The sequence below is a fragment of the Thalassophryne amazonica genome, chromosome 1, assembly GCF_902500255.1.
Source record: "Thalassophryne amazonica chromosome 1, fThaAma1.1, whole genome shotgun sequence".
NCBI classification, from domain to species: Eukaryota; Metazoa; Chordata; class Actinopteri; order Batrachoidiformes; family Batrachoididae; genus Thalassophryne; species Thalassophryne amazonica.
The window spans coordinates 172,031,218-172,046,530 of record NC_047103.1 but is presented as its reverse complement, the minus strand read 5'-3'; the positions used below and the strand labels follow the sequence as shown (position 1 = coordinate 172,046,530).

At 42.4% G+C, this 15,313-nt stretch overlaps 1 protein-coding gene and 1 long non-coding RNA gene across 2 annotated transcripts in view; one reads left to right on the top strand and one right to left on the bottom strand.

Annotated features, from left to right (window-relative positions):
* Positions 1–13,646, bottom strand: part of fbxo3 (F-box protein 3) — a 32,529-nt gene extending 18,883 nt beyond the window's left edge. Inside the window, exons 1-5 of the mRNA XM_034179571.1 lie at positions 13,523–13,646; positions 10,213–10,302; positions 9,556–9,719; positions 3,256–3,370; positions 2,977–3,181 (exon numbers count right to left, since the gene is read on the bottom strand). Coding sequence (XP_034035462.1) covers positions 2,977–3,181; positions 3,256–3,370; positions 9,556–9,719; positions 10,213–10,302; positions 13,523–13,614 — 666 coding nt within the window. The 5' untranslated portion in view covers positions 13,615–13,646. The remainder of the gene's footprint in view (positions 1–2,976; positions 3,182–3,255; positions 3,371–9,555; positions 9,720–10,212; positions 10,303–13,522) is intronic.
* LOC117518454 lies at positions 8,726–13,605 on the top strand. Its single transcript, XR_004562991.1, has 3 exons — positions 8,726–8,740; positions 12,430–12,437; positions 13,476–13,605. It is a non-coding gene; the product is annotated as an uncharacterized LOC117518454 (long non-coding RNA).
* Positions 13,647–15,313: the final 1,667 nt, after the last annotated feature.

Here is a 15,313-nt window from a genome sequence, read left to right as displayed (position 1 = left end):
GTTTCTCTCCTCTCGTCTGTCCGTCCCGCCCCTCTCACCTGTCTGCCTCTCTCCTCTCATCTGTCTCTCTTCTCTCGTCTGTCTGTCTCTCTCCTCTCGTCTGTCTCTCTCCTCTCGTCTGTCCGTCTCTCTCCTCTCGTCTGTCTCTCTCTTCTCGTCTGTCCGTCTCTCTCCTCTCGTCTGTCTCTCTCTTCTCGTCTGTCCGTCTCTCTCCTCTCGTCTGTCTCTCTCTTCTCGTCTGTCTCTCTCTTCTCGTCTGTCCTTCTCTCTCCTCTCGTCTGTCCGTCTCTCTCCTCTCGTCTGTCCGTCTCTCTCCTCTCGTCTGTCTGTCTCACCCCTCTCGCCTCTCTTCTCGTGTGTCCGTCTCTCTCCTCTCATCTGTCTTTCTCTCTCCTCTCGTCTCTCTGTCTCGCCCCTCTCGCCTGTCTGTCTCTCTCTTCTCATCTGTCCGTCTCTCTCCCCTTGTCTGTCTGTCTCTCTCCCCTCGTCTGTCTCTCTCCTCTCATCTGTCTCTCTCTCCCCTTGTCTGTCTGTCTCTCTCCTCTCATCTGTCTCTCTCCTCTCATCTGTCTCTCTCCTCTCATCTCTCTCTCTCCCCTCGTCTGTCTGTCTCTCTCCTCTCATCTCTCTCTCTCCCCTCGTCTGTCTGTCTCTCTCCTCTCATCTGTCTGTCTCTCTCCTCTCATCTCTCTCTCTCCCCTCGTCTGTCTGTCTCTCTCCTTTCGTCTGTCTGTCTCTCTCCTTTCGTCTGTCTGTCTCTCTCCTTTCGTCTGTCTGTCTCTTCTCGTCTGTCCGTCTCTCTCCTTTCGTCTGCCTGTCTCTCCTCGTCTGTCCGTCTCTCTCCTCGTCTGTCCGTCTCTCTCCTCGTCTGTCTGTCTCTCTCCTCGTCTGTCTTTCTCTCTCCTCTCGTCTGCCTGTCTCACCCCTCTCACCTGTCTCTCTTCTCTTTCTGTCTCGCCCCTCTCGTCTGTCCGTCTCTCGTCTGTCTGTCTCACCCCTCTCACCTGTCTCTCTTCTCTTTCTGTCTCGCCCCTCTCGTCTGTCCGTCTCTCGTCTGTCTGTCTCTCTCTTCTCGTCTCTCTCCTCTCGTCTGTCCGTCTCTCTCCTCTCGTCTGTCTGTCTCTCTTCTCTTGTCTTTGTCTCGCCTGTCTGCCTCTCTCCTCTCATCTGTTTGTCTCTCGCTTCTCGCCTGTCTGTCTCTCTCTTCTCGTCTCTCTCCTCTCGTCTGTCCGTCTCTCTTCTCTCGTCTGTCCGCCTCTCTTCTCTTGTCTTTCTGTCTCGCCTGTCTGCCTCTCTCCTCTCATCTGTTTGTCTCTCGCTTCTCGTCTGTCTGTCTCTCTCTTCTCGTCTGTTTCTCTCCTCTCGTCTGTCCGTCCCGCCCCTCTCACCTGTCTGCCTCGCTCCTCTCGTCTGTTTCTCTCCTCTCGTCTGTCCATCCCGCCCCTCTCACCTGTCTGCCTCTCTCCTCTCATCTGTCTCTCTCCTCTCGTCTGTCTCTCTCCTCTCGTCTGTCTCTCTCCTTTCGTCTGTCCGTCTCTCTTCTCTTGTCTTTCTGTCTCGCCTGTCTGCCTCTCTCCTCTCATCTGTTTGTCTCTCTCTTCTCGTCTGTTTCTCTCCTCTCGTCTGTCCGTCCCGCCCCTCTCACCTGTCTGCCTCTCTCTTCTCGTCCGTCTCTCTCCTCTCGTCTGTTTCTCTCCTCTCGTCTGTCCGTCTCTCTTCTCTCGTCTGTCCGTCTCTCTTCTTTCGTCTGTCCGTCTCTCTCCTTTCGTCTGTCTCTCTCCTTTCGTCTGTCCGTCTCTCCTCTCGTCTGTCTCTCTCTTCTCGTCTGTCTCTCTCCTTTCGTCTGTCCGTCTCTCCTCTCGTCTGTCTCTCTCTTCTCGTCTGTCTCTCTCCTTTCGTCTGTCCGTCTCTCCTCTCGTCTGTCTCTCTCTTCTCGTCTGTCTCTCTCCTTTCGTCTGTCCGTCTCTCCTCTCGTCTGTCTCTCTCTCTCGTCTGTCTCTCTTCTTTCGTCTGTCCGTCTCTCCTCTCGTCTGTCTCTCTCTTCTCGTCTGTCTCTCTCTCTGTCTGTCTCTCTCCTTTCGTCTGTCCGTCTCTCTCCTTCGTCTGTCCGTCTCTCTCTTTTCGTCTGTCTCTCTCTTCTCGTCTGTCTCTCTCCTTTCGTCTGTCCGTCTCTCTCTTCTCGTCTGTCTCTCTCCTTTCGTCTGTCTCTCTCCTTTCGTCTGTCTCTCTCCTTTCGTCTGTCCGTCTCTCTCTTTTTGTCTGTCTCTCTCTTCTCGTCTGTCTCTCTCTTCTCGTCTTTCCGTCTCTCCTCTCATCTGTCTCTCTCTTCTCGTCTGTCTCTCTCCTTTCGTCTGTCCGTCTCTCCTCTCATCTGTCTCTCTCTTCTCGTCTGTCTCTCTCCTTTCGTCTGTCCGTCTCTCCTCTCATCTGTCTCTCTCTTCTCGTCTGTCTCTCTCCTTTCGTCTGTCCGTCTCTCCTCTCATCTGTCTCTCTCTTCTCGTCTGTCCGTCTCTCCTCTCATCTGTCTCTCTCTTCTCGTCTGTCTCTCTCCTTTCGTCTGTCTCTCTCTTCTCGTCTGTCCGTCTCACCTCTCTCACCTGTCTGCCTCTCTCCTCTCATCTGTCTGTCTCGCCCCTCTTGTCTGTCTCGCATACTAAACTGTCTCTTGATCACCGTTTCAACTGAATAATTTCTGGGTGTTTTCTGAGAACATAACGCTGATGAATTCATTGTTTATTGATTACTCTTGCTGTTGTGTTTGTGGACTGTAAACATAAAGTAATCAGGTTTAGCTTCATATGAAAAGGTCTGTTACTTGAATAAAGGAAAACCATGAAAACCTGATTGGTACGGTGGCAGTTTTACAGAACATTCGTATGTTCAGAGTGAGTTTTTGTGAGTAGCTGATCGGGTTTGGATCACAGTAAAGTCAGACTGACTTTTTCGGGTGTTCTGTATGACTGAGGACGGACGTACGGGGCTGGGGTAGAAGCTTTCGAACCTCCGGCGTCCCTCTGAGGGTTCCAGGGCCATGTACTGACTGAGGCCAGTGTGGAAGCAGAAGGTGAGCGGCAGGCAGCATCTCATGCCCTTTCTCTGTCTGAAGCCTCCAGCCGCTGTCTCCACATCCAACAGGACTTCAGAGCGGTAGTGGTTGGACAGGGACATGCTGCCCATCAGCCTGAGGACAATACAAAAGAAATCACAGACACTCAGGGTCCAGACACACCGCTCCACCCACAGACGTATACTGACCCTGGGATCACCAGTTTCTGTCCGTTGTGGATGCGGTAGGAGCAGCGGTAGTCATCTGGAAGCCGACAGCCAATATGAGCCTCAATGTCATTAAGCTCCGCCTCGGTGGTGCCCTCTGAAAGAGGAAGCAACCAGGAAGAAGGAAAATGATGTCAGCAAAACACAGACTCATCAAACAAGCTGGAGACTGTCAAGCCAATCGGGACAAGAGGCAGTCATCCTCGCATTTACGTCAACTCGATGCTTTAGCGTAGCGTTAACGTTGAAGCTAGCTGGTCAACCTGATCGACACGTTACAAAGTCAGTTAGCTCATCTGCACATTTTTTTCTTTTTGTCTGTGATCACTATGAAGTTTTTGTCTGCTGCCTGATTAATAACTCTGCAGACCAGTTACGTTTTCATGTCAGTAAAAATAACTCCGATATCGATATGTTTGTGAAAGGCTCATATCAACTCTTATCATATACCTATAAATGATACGCCAATATGATTGGATAAAACACTAAAGAATAAATAGCAATACACCCTTTTCGCAGACGGGTAATATTTTTCATGCCACCCGAGTAATCAGCCAATCCGGACAGTGGAGCGGCGCCACGATGAAGAGGCGAGGTCAGAGGAACTGTAAAATACTGGTGAGTCACTATTAATAATTTCTTACGTGTCCAACCTCGTAGGTTGATTGTTAAAATGAAATTCGTTCGTTCTAAAAGCCATCATAATTATTTATAGGAAAACATTCAATTTTTTTTTTTTTTGCTAAGGTTTGAACTTTGAGTGTTTACACAGGAGAGAAAAGTCAGAAAATGTTAATGCCTGTTTGAGAAAAGTGCATCAAGTGTGTAGTGAGGGGTTTTACAGCCTTAAAACATCTATAATAATTGTAAAAAATAACGCTGACTACTTCGTGGATTTCGCCTATCGCGGGTTATTTTTAGAACGTAACTCCTGCGATAAATGAGGGACCACTGTATATGATAAAATCGTTATCAAGTTGTTTTACCAATGAATATGGCTTTTTACAACCTTCAGAAAACCATACAACATTTATCATTTATAGGTATATGATAAAATCGTTATCAAGTTGTTTTACCAATGAATATGGCTTTTTACACCCTTCAGAAAACCATACAACATTTATCATTTATAGGTATATGATAAAATTGTTATCAAGTTGTTTTACCAATGAATATGGCTTTTTACACCCTTCAGAAAACCATACAACATTTATCATTTATAGGTATATGATAAAATCGTTATCAAGTTGTTTTACCAATGAATATGGCTTTTTACAACCTTCAGAAAACCATACAACATTTATCATTTATAGGTATATGATAAAATCGTTATCAAGTTGTTTTACCAATGAATATGGCTTTTTACACCCTTCAGAAAACCATACAACATTTATCATTTATAGGTATATGATAAAATCGTTATCAAGTTGTTTTACCAATGAATATGGCTTTTTACACCCTTCAGAAAACCATACAACATTTATCATTTATAGGTATATGATAAAATCGTTATCAAGTTGTTTTTACCAATGAATATGGCTTTTTACACCCTTCAGAAAACCATACAACATTTATCATTTATAGGTATATGATAAAATCGTTATCAAGTTGTTTTACCAATGAATATGGCTTTTTACAGCCTTCAGAAAACCATACACCCTGAGACCGAAGGCCTTTCATCTTGGCTTTTATATTTTTAATTAATTTATATCAAGTTGTAGAGATTTACTTTCAGTTTGAGTCAAAAGAAGAAAATTTAGAAATTTTATATTGAGAAGCCATATTTATTTTTTTAATTTGAAATGCCATAAACAAATTAAAATGCGTGAAATACCAAGAGGTATGAAAACTTTTGCAAACCACTGTATATCAGCCGGAATCTAAAAGGTAGCTTGATGAGGTTAGGTCCAATTAATTCATGAGGAATTACTGAGGAAATAAGATGGTCACTTTTTAATAACCCCATCCAATATTATTACATAATTTCCTTTGGGGTAAATAAAGTTGATCTTATTCTTATTCAAACCTCCCCTTATGAAAACTACTAACCAGTGCCCAAAAATACACTTGAACCCAAAAATACAGTCTAACCCAAAAATATACCCCAACCCAAAAACACAGTGTATCCAGAAAGTATTGATAGCACTTCACTTTTTCCACATTTTATGTTACAGCCTTATTCCAAAATGGATGAAATTCATTTTTCCTCAAAATTCTGCACACAATACTGACAACATGAAAAACGTTTATGTACATCACATGTACATAAGTATTCACAGTCTTTGCCATGAAGCTCAAAATTGAGCTCAAGTGCCTCCTGTTTCCACTGATCATCCTTGAGATGTTTCTACAGCTTAATTGGAGTCCCACCTGGGGTAAATTCAGCTGATTGGACATGATTTGGAAAGACACACACCTGTCTACATATAAGGTTCCACAGTTGACAGTCAGAGCACAAACCAAGCATGAAGTCAAAGGAATTTTCTGTAGACCTCAGAGACAGGATTGTCTGGAGGCACAAATCTGGGAAAGGAGACAGAAACATTTCTGCTGCTTTGAAGGTCCCAAGGAGCACAGTGACCTCCATCATCTGTAAATGGAAGAAGTTCAGATCCACTAGGACTCTTCCTGGAGCTGGCCGCCCGTCTAAACTGAGCAATCGGGGGAGAAGGACCTTAGTCAGGGAGGTGGCCAAGAACCCGATGGTCACTCTGTCAGAGCTCCACCAGTCCTCTGTCGATAAAGGAGAAACTTCCAGAAGGACAACCATCTCTGCACCAATCCACCAATCAGGCCTGTATGGTAGAGTGGCCAGACGGAAGCCACCTCTTAGTAAAAGGCGCATGGCAGCTCACCTGGAGTTTGACAATAGGCACCTGAAGGACTCTCAGACCAGGAGAAACAAAATTCTCTGGTCTGATGAGACAAAGATTGAACTCTTTGGCGTCATGTTTGGAGGAAACCAGGCACCATCCCTACAATGAAGCATGGTGGTGGCAGAATCATGCTGTGGGGATGTTTTTCAGCAGTAGGAACTGGGAGACTAGTCAGGATTGAGGGAAAGATGACTGCAGCAATGTACAGAGACATCCTGGATGAAAACCTGCTCCAGAGCGCTCTTGATCTCAGACTGGGGCAACAGTTCATCTTTCAGGAGGACAATGACCCTAAACACACAGCCAAGATATCAAAGGAGTGTCTTCAGGACAACTGAATGTTCTTGAGTGGCCCAGCCAGAGCCCAGACCTGAATCCAACTGAACATCTCTGGAGAGATCTGAAAATGGCTGTGCACCGACACTCCCCATCCAACCTGATGGAGCTTGAGAGGTGCTGCAAAGAGGAATGGACCAAACTGCCCAAAGATAGGTACACCAAGCTTGTGGCATCATATTCAAGAAGACTTGAGGCTGGAATTGCTGCCAAAGGTGCATCAACAAAGTGCTGAGCAAAGGGTGTGAATACTTATGTACAACCCCAATTCCAATGAAGTTGGGACGTTGTGTAAAATGTAAATAAAAACAAAATGCAATGATTTTCAAATCCTCTTCAACCTATATTCAATTGAATACACCACAAAGACAAGATATTTAATAAAAAAGAAAAATAACTGGTGCAACACAGGAATGAGTGCCAGAAAATTTAATAAGGTGCTGAAAGTAAAAAAAATGTACAACAGAACTAACGTTTCAATGTGAGAGTCACATCTTCCTCAGAGTCCTGCAAAGAGAGATGGTACAGCTTAAATACTGATAGGAAGCAGGTGCTTCCAAAGGGGCATGACCATCCATCAGACACAACACTCACTCAATTAGTAATCAATTCATGATTAGAAACACACTGTCCCAAAACACACAAAGCTAAAATCAGACTAAAAAACAAGTAGAGAAAACTTGTTAGAGAAAACAAGTAAATTTTACATCTTCATTCAAACCAAAAGGTTCCAAAGTGCCTAAAGTATAAATCCAAAACGCTTCTCTACATAAGAGTTTTTTGATAATATCACCACCTCTGGGTGGGGCTGTGATTCTCTCAATCCCCCAAAATTTTAAGGATGCTGGAGAGCCATGACCGGCCTGTTTGTAGTGCCTTGCCATGGCATAAGTTAAATTCTGAGTACGGATTGCTGTTTTATGTTCCGCTATCCGTAATTTAAGTTGACGTTTTGTTTGGTCAATGTATGCCAGTCCACAAGGGCATTTTAAAATATATACTACATAAGTAGTATTACAATTGATATATGAAGAAAGAGGATATTGCTTACCAGTGTGAGGATGAGAGAAACATGAAACATTAGTGGAATTTGAACAATGTGCACAATTACCACATCTGAAGAAACCTTTTGGCAGGCTGGAGGGCCAGGCAGTTGAGACGGGACTGATCATATCTGAATGAACGAGTCTATCACGAATATTTCCGGCACGCTTAAATATAAATTTAGACAGTTCAGCACAGATGTCTTTAAGTGTGGGATCACTCTTCAGAATGTGCCAATATTTATAAATTATGTTTTTTATTCTTCCCGCAAATGGAGTATAGCAGGTAGAAATTTTATTCAAATATTATTAAATAAAATTATTACATTTTCTGGCACTCATTCCTGTGTTGCACCAGTTATTTTTCTTTTTTACAAATTAGTCCTACTTGGCTGCACCAGATTTGTTTGTGATATACAGAAGCGTGGTGAACTCTTTGTTTTTGCTCTACAAGATATTTAATGTTCCAACTGATAAAGTTTATTATTTTTGTGCAAATATTTGCTAATTTTGAAATGGATGCCTGCAACACGTTTCTAAAAAGCTGGGACAGTGGTATGTTTCCCACTGTGTTACATCACCTTTCCTTCTAACAACACTCAATAAGTGTTTGGGAACTGAGGACACTAATTGTTGAAGCTTTGTAGGTGGAATTCTTTCCCATTCTTGCTTGATGTACGACTTCAGTTGTTCAACAGTCCGGGGTCTCTGTTGTTGTACTTTGCGCTTCATAATGCGCCACACATTTTCAATGGGCGACAGGTCTGAACTGCAGACAGGCCAGTCTAGTACCCGCACTCTTTTACTACGAAGCCACGCTGTTGTAACACGTGCAGAATGTGTCTTGGCATTGTCTTGCTGAAATAAGCAGGGACGTCCATGAAAAAGACGTTGCTTGGATGGCAGCATGTGTTGCTCCAAAACCTGGATGTACCTTTCAGCATTGATGGTGCCATCACAGATGTGTAAGTTGCCAATGCCATGGACACTAACACACCCCCATACCATCACAGATGCTGGCTTTTGAACTTTGAGCTGGTAACAATCTGGATGGTCTTCTTCCTCTTTTGTCCAGAGGACACAACGTCCATGATTTCCAGAAACAATTTGAAATGTGGACTCATCAGACCACAGCACACTTTTCCACTTTGCGTCTGTCCATTTCAAATGAGTTCGGGCCCAGAGAAGGCGGCGGCGTTTCTGGATGTTGTTGTTTGGCTTTCACTTTGCATTGTAGAGTTTTAACTTGCACTTGTAGATGTAGTGACGAACTGTGCTAACTGACAATGGTTTTCTGAAGTGTTCCTGAGCCCACGTGGTAAGATCCTTTACACAATGATGTCGGTTTTTAATGTAGTGCCGCCTGAGGGATCAAAGGTTACGGGGATTCAATGTTGGTTTTCGGCCTTGCTGCTTACGTGTAAAAAGTTCTCCAGATTTTCTGAATCTTCTGATTATATTATGGACTGTAGATGATGGAATCCCTAAATTCCTTGCAATTGAACGTTGAGAAACATTGTTCTTAAACTGTTGGACTATTTTTTTCCACACAGTTGTTCACAAAGTGGTGATCCTCACCCCATCTTTGCTTGTGAACGGCTGAGCCTTTTGAGGATGCTACTTTTATACCCAATCATGACACGCACCTGTTTCCAATGAACCTGTTCACCTGTGGAATGTTCCAAACAGGTGTTCTTTGAGTATTCATCAACTTTCCCAGTCTTTTGTTGCCACTGTCCCAGCTTTTTTGAAACCTGTTGCAGGAATCCTTTCCAAAATGAGCAAATATTTGCACAAAAACAATAAAGTTTATCAGTTTGAACATTAATTATCTTGTCGTTGTGGTGTATTCAATTGAATATAGGTTGAAGAGGATTTGTTTTTATTTACATTTCACACAACATCCCAACTTCACTGGTATTGGGGTTGTATTAGTAAATGAGGACTTTTTTAATTCACTCCAGCCAAGGTCCCAAAGCTGGCAACCCTTTTGTTTGTTTCGTGCTATTGTTTTCCTGCTCAGATACCTTTCAGAGATGCAATCATGCGTGGACATTTTTGCTGCAGGAAGTCCTTCAGCTGCTCCCAGGATCTCTTCAGCACTGCGTAGTATTTGATGTAGCGTCCCAAGTCACTGTAGAACTGTCTGAAGAGACAGCACCAGGACGCACCACTCTGCAGCCTGTCCACACTGCAGACACACACACACACACACACACACACACACACACACACACACACACACACACACACACACACACACACACACACACACACACACACACACACACACACACACACACACACACACGTCACAACAACCCAACACCTGCCACTAGCATGCTTCATCGTAAGGAAAAGATCACTTCAAAGCTCTTCTGATCAGGGTGCAGCCTGAAGTGATCCCAGTCTCTGGCTTCAGATCTGGTTTTTGTCACAGAGGGATCTGACCGTCTGGTTCTTCTGGAACACATGGAGGTCAAAGAACTTGCAAAGTCAGAATCATGATGTGTGAAAATCAGAAATCCTTTTCCACAGCAGTGGTTGGAATGTTGGTATACGGAGAATAATGAGAGTAGTCAGCGGTGTTCCTCTGCCCGGACACAGACCATCACTGAAGCGCTGTGTGTGTGTTCTCTGTCTACTGCCACAGGTCAGCGTGGACACGTGTGAGCGGTACTCACTCTGTCAGGAGCCAGTGTTTGGAGCACAGACGCTTCCACAGCAGGTTGTGTTTGGACAAATCATTCAGCCTCCGGTTGACGTAACTAGAACTACACACCAAGAAAAAACAAGAGGAGGAAAATATGAGACGCTTCATCACACATGATCACCAACACAGCACCGACCTACTGATCAGTTCCAACACATAAACACACAACTGATCAGGGAGAGAGAGAGAAAATAAACAGCAGAGCAAGTGATGATTATTCTGGAAACTTCAGCATGTTCTTAACCAACATCTTTACAGCTGTTCAGCTAAAAATAACTCCTGTGCCAAATGTATCATTATTATGTCTGCCAAGGATGTAATAAATCATCTGTGTTTATTATCTTGCCAAAAAACGTGTATTAGTCAGGATGTATGTTTGTTGTTTTGTTTGTAATCATTGCATATTTCACCTTTAACTCGCTGTGCAACACACAGTAGGCTAACCTGCAAAATTTAGATTTTTTTTTTTAAGGATATGACAAATGTGTAAATCATCAGTGCAGACTCTCATAAGTTCACACCAAATAGGTTATATAGTACGAGAGAGCGCACTCCCAATGCTGCCCACTAAACGCGAACGTCCCTTCATGGACAGAGACATGACGCTTCCTAACCGGGCAAAATATTGACCAAGTTCCCGGATGTTAATGCATTTTCAATGGGGATTCACAACTGAACACACTCAGAAAAACGCTCGCAAAATACGTGTTAAAATGCCATTCTACGAGCCAGTAAAATTAATTAACATTAAATTATGTCAGGAAAGCATTAAACTTTGACACACACACATTCCCAAATATTAGTGCTGAAAGTTACATGGATCTGCATTGTTAAGTTACGCTGCTCAGCTGAGCTGCTGCTGTGTTCAACGCAGCGCGGCTCCTAAAACCATTACAATACATTTATATATTATATTTTTACACAATTATCTTTATTGACAGAGTTTCATTCATGAAGTCAGTGGTGTGTGTCTAAGTGAAGAGTTAATCGTCCGTGTCCTCGGACGACACAAGTACGGGCAGGAAACGTACACCTGTTTATCAACCAAATGTCAGACAAAATTACAAGAACCAAAACCACTTACTTATGGAAGGAAATTTTGTCTCCCTTGTTCCTCTGTTTGTGGCTTTGCCAACATGCGCAGCTTTCCGACATATTCCACCTGTTTCTTGATGAGACTAACTGAACTTCTATGAGAGCTGCCTCCCGACTTGCCCGGCAAATATGGAATGTTTTTTTTCTTCTTTTCTTTTATGACTGGTAGCCAGCTCTCCTCTGCTGGCAGAGAATTGAGCTCTACCTGTCATAGCTGTCTGTCTGCTCCAAAACACGTAACAAGCAGGAAATAAAATGTATTATTTTAGGCTTTACAAATGTTTTCAACTGTTAAGCTTTATTCACTATGCCCACAAAAAGATATTAGCGGTCTAAAAGCTATCGGAACTAAATTTAGCGGAAGTCAATTGGTCCATTGATGGTTTTCAAAGTTAGCTGAAAAGCTAATCAGCTAACAAAAAAGTTAGCTTTGCTAATTAGCGGTCTGAACTGTGCCCACCACTGCTAGTATTATTATTATTACTGAGTTCAAACTGCAGTACTGAAAATAATTTATTTTTACATGATGATCAAAATCATAAACTTTGATAACTGACGAATTTAAAGTCCTGTCTGAAAAATTTAAATAAATTTGATTTATTTCTGCCTTTATTGTGTCACTGGTTCAATTAAATGTGTTTTGCAATGATCAACTTTCAGATTAACATGAGTAATTTAATCTAGCTAAAATATAGTTTATTTACAGCTGGTTGACTAGTAGTTTAAACTGTTCACTGTTTGTTGTTTCTGTACTCCAGCAAAATAATTTCCTTTGGGATAAAGTTAATCTTATCTTATGGTACAGTCACTTGCCCAGTTCCGGATCATTGCCAGCTCTGGATCACTGCTGTAGTATCTGCGCCGCTGTTTCTCGTAATCAGCGCGAATAAGCTAATACTTGGTACCAATGGAAAGACTGATGTTTTGTCTACAAATGACCACAAGCTCGACCGGATCCAGCCGTCCTTGTGATCAGCAGAGGAATCAAAACATCCCGGTGTCTGTGGTGTGCACGCTTTTTCTGACTCACTCATTCCTGCAAGTTTGAAAGCAATGATCTCTAAGACGTAGCGAAGGTGAGTTAGCCGTTCAGTGTCATTGGTTCTAGAGTGGGAAAATACTTACTTGGGTAGAAAATGTCAGTGTGTTATGTCTTGCTGTTTAATTGCTGCACACATTTATCTCTGACGTGAAAATTTGCTGGTTGTGGATCACTGAAGCAGCAGCCTCGTGTCTGTAGTTGTGAGTCATGTGGACTTTGGGGGTCATCTCAAAATCACGAATGGACATGAATGTGGGGGCTTTTATTTTTTAATTCGGGAGAAATCTCACCTCCACACTTCATTTTTTGCTCGTAAAAACGTATAACAGTGCCTTTCGAAACTAAGTAAATTCTCATTTAATAAGTATAATTTATATAATTTTGTGTTCAAAACACATTCTCTGGCACAGTGTGTATCATTCTACATTAGAAGGGCACCAGCCAGATGCCAGGAATGACCCCAAAGTGACACAGTGTGTTGTGATCCACAACCAGGCAAAGTGATCCATTTCCGGCAAATATCTGCACCACACATAATGTGGCTTCACACTTTAAGTAGAAGCGCTGCTCCATCCAGACTTCTTCAGCTAAATAGCATCCAAATACCCAATACAACAATACACAATAAAGGATATTCAGCTGCATTATGGCTCCGTATAGCGGGACTTTATAAAAGGTGATCCGGAAACTGGGCAACCATCTGTATCGTAACTTAACATTAACAGCTTAAACTAGTTAACATTAGTAGTTTAAACTGGATGACATTGGTAGTTTAAGTAAACATTAGTAGCTTAAACTGGTTTATTTAGTTTATTTACAACTGGTTAACATTAGTAGTTTAAAGTGGTCAGCATTTAGTTTATTTACAGCTGGTTGACATTATTTAGCAGTTAGCTGCTAAAACGAAGCTAACAGCTTTTTTTTTTTTTTAAATACTTCTATAAAAACAGGATCTCGGCAATAAACTAATGCTGGAGGTTAGGGCCCTTTAACTCGTTGTTTGTTTAGTTTATTCACTGACTGTAAACTGTTTATTTGTTGTTGTTAGCCGCGTGTTAGCTAATCAGATGCTAGCTGCTTTTGATTTCAGTATGTAGTTGATGTTGTTCCTGGCCGGTGCTCCGGTGCGGTTCTGGATACGTACTGAACCAGGTCTCTATAATCCAGGAAGGACAGAATGTGGAGCAGCGGGTCCGACGGCAGCTGGTCCATCCGTAACTCCGTGGAAGCGGCCATTCTCAGGGTGCGCTCGCTGTATCCGCGCGGCACGCCCGGCGGGCGGGGTTCAATACACGTGCGCGCGCACGTACCACATTAAACAACAATAACAACACGATGGTTCAAATAACGAAAAATAACACTGTGTGAAAAAACGAACAAACTTTTCTTTACCCCGCCCACCTTTGTGTGAGTTTTGGTGTTCCACAAGGATTCATGTTGGGATCAAACATTTATATTTTATAGAAACCATCTGTAAACATTAAAAAATTAATTTGTGTTGTTTGCATTTGAAATCAGTATTTGTCTTTTCTGATGGAAACCTACAGCAAGTTTGAATAAAATAGAAATATCAAAGTTGGAGTTCAGTAATCTGGGAATAGAATAGAATCTTTATTGTCGTTGTACATACATACAACATAACGTGTCCTCTGCATTTATTCATCCTAGTTACAGTTAGACACAACCCAACCACTAGGGGCAGTGGGCAGCCACAGTCCGGCGCCAGGGGACCAACTCCAGATGTAGAGACGCTGCCTTGCTCAGGGGCAGAGAAAGGAGCCTAAATAAGCAGGTTTTTGATTGTGGGAGGAAACCGGAGAAAACCCACACAGACACAGGGAGAACATGCAAACTCCACACAGAAGGGCCAGGAATCGATCTCACGACCTTCTTGCTGTGAGGCAACAGTGCTAACCACTAAGCCACTTCCCATAAATTTATGATGTTTGGGAATTTCAAAAGATTTATTTTTTAATACACTCGATTTACTCATGATATATATATATGTGAATCTGGTTATTATGTAAATAAAACATGGGTTTATTTCAGAGCGTATTACATATTACTGCACTGTAAAAATATAAAGACGTTGTTAGGATAAATAGGTTATATAAATAGGTTTCATAATGTTGTTAAATTAGATTGTTGTTAAATAAAGATTTCACAAATAACATATGAGGGTATGACTTTCTCAAAAATATTGAAAAATTGTTTTCAAACAAGAGGAGCCGATTTAAATTTGAAAAGCAACTTGTACTTTTATTGAACAGTAAGTTATATATGTGTGATCATTTTTGTCATAGCTGGATGAAGGATCAGTGCAAAGTGTGTGTGTGTGTGTGTGTGTGTGTGTGTGTGTGTGTGTGTGTGTGTGTGTGTGTGTGTGTGTGTGTGTGTGTGTGTGTGTGTGTGTGTGTGTGTGTGTGTGTGTGTGTGTGTATGGCTTCAATCACAGAGAAACAGAGGAGAGCTGAAATTTGCTGTTTTTGTGTAAGGGCCCTGTCCCACTGGGGAGAGGATTAATTGCACATGAACTGAGTACACAAAATTTGGGCGTTTGTTGTCGTCCGCAACAAAAATGGCCAAAAATGACAAATGTCCCAGTATGAATTACAGATACATTAATAATGTATAGCGAATATATGAAGAACAATCACGGTAATATAACGCATGTAGTGAGGAAACGGATCCGACGCATCGCGATTATCACGGCAGTATTAAGATTAAGATTAAGATGCCTTTTATTGTCATTGAATAAAATTCAACAAAATTTAAGTTTCAGCTTCACCTTGTCTAGCAGAAAACCTCATACAATAATTTAAGACAAAGGACAAAAATACACATTCAACTATATACACAGAGAATACAGTAGGCAAAGAAATGCAGCCGGAGATATCAAAAAGTGCTGTACGCATAGCAGCTCTATAGATAAAAG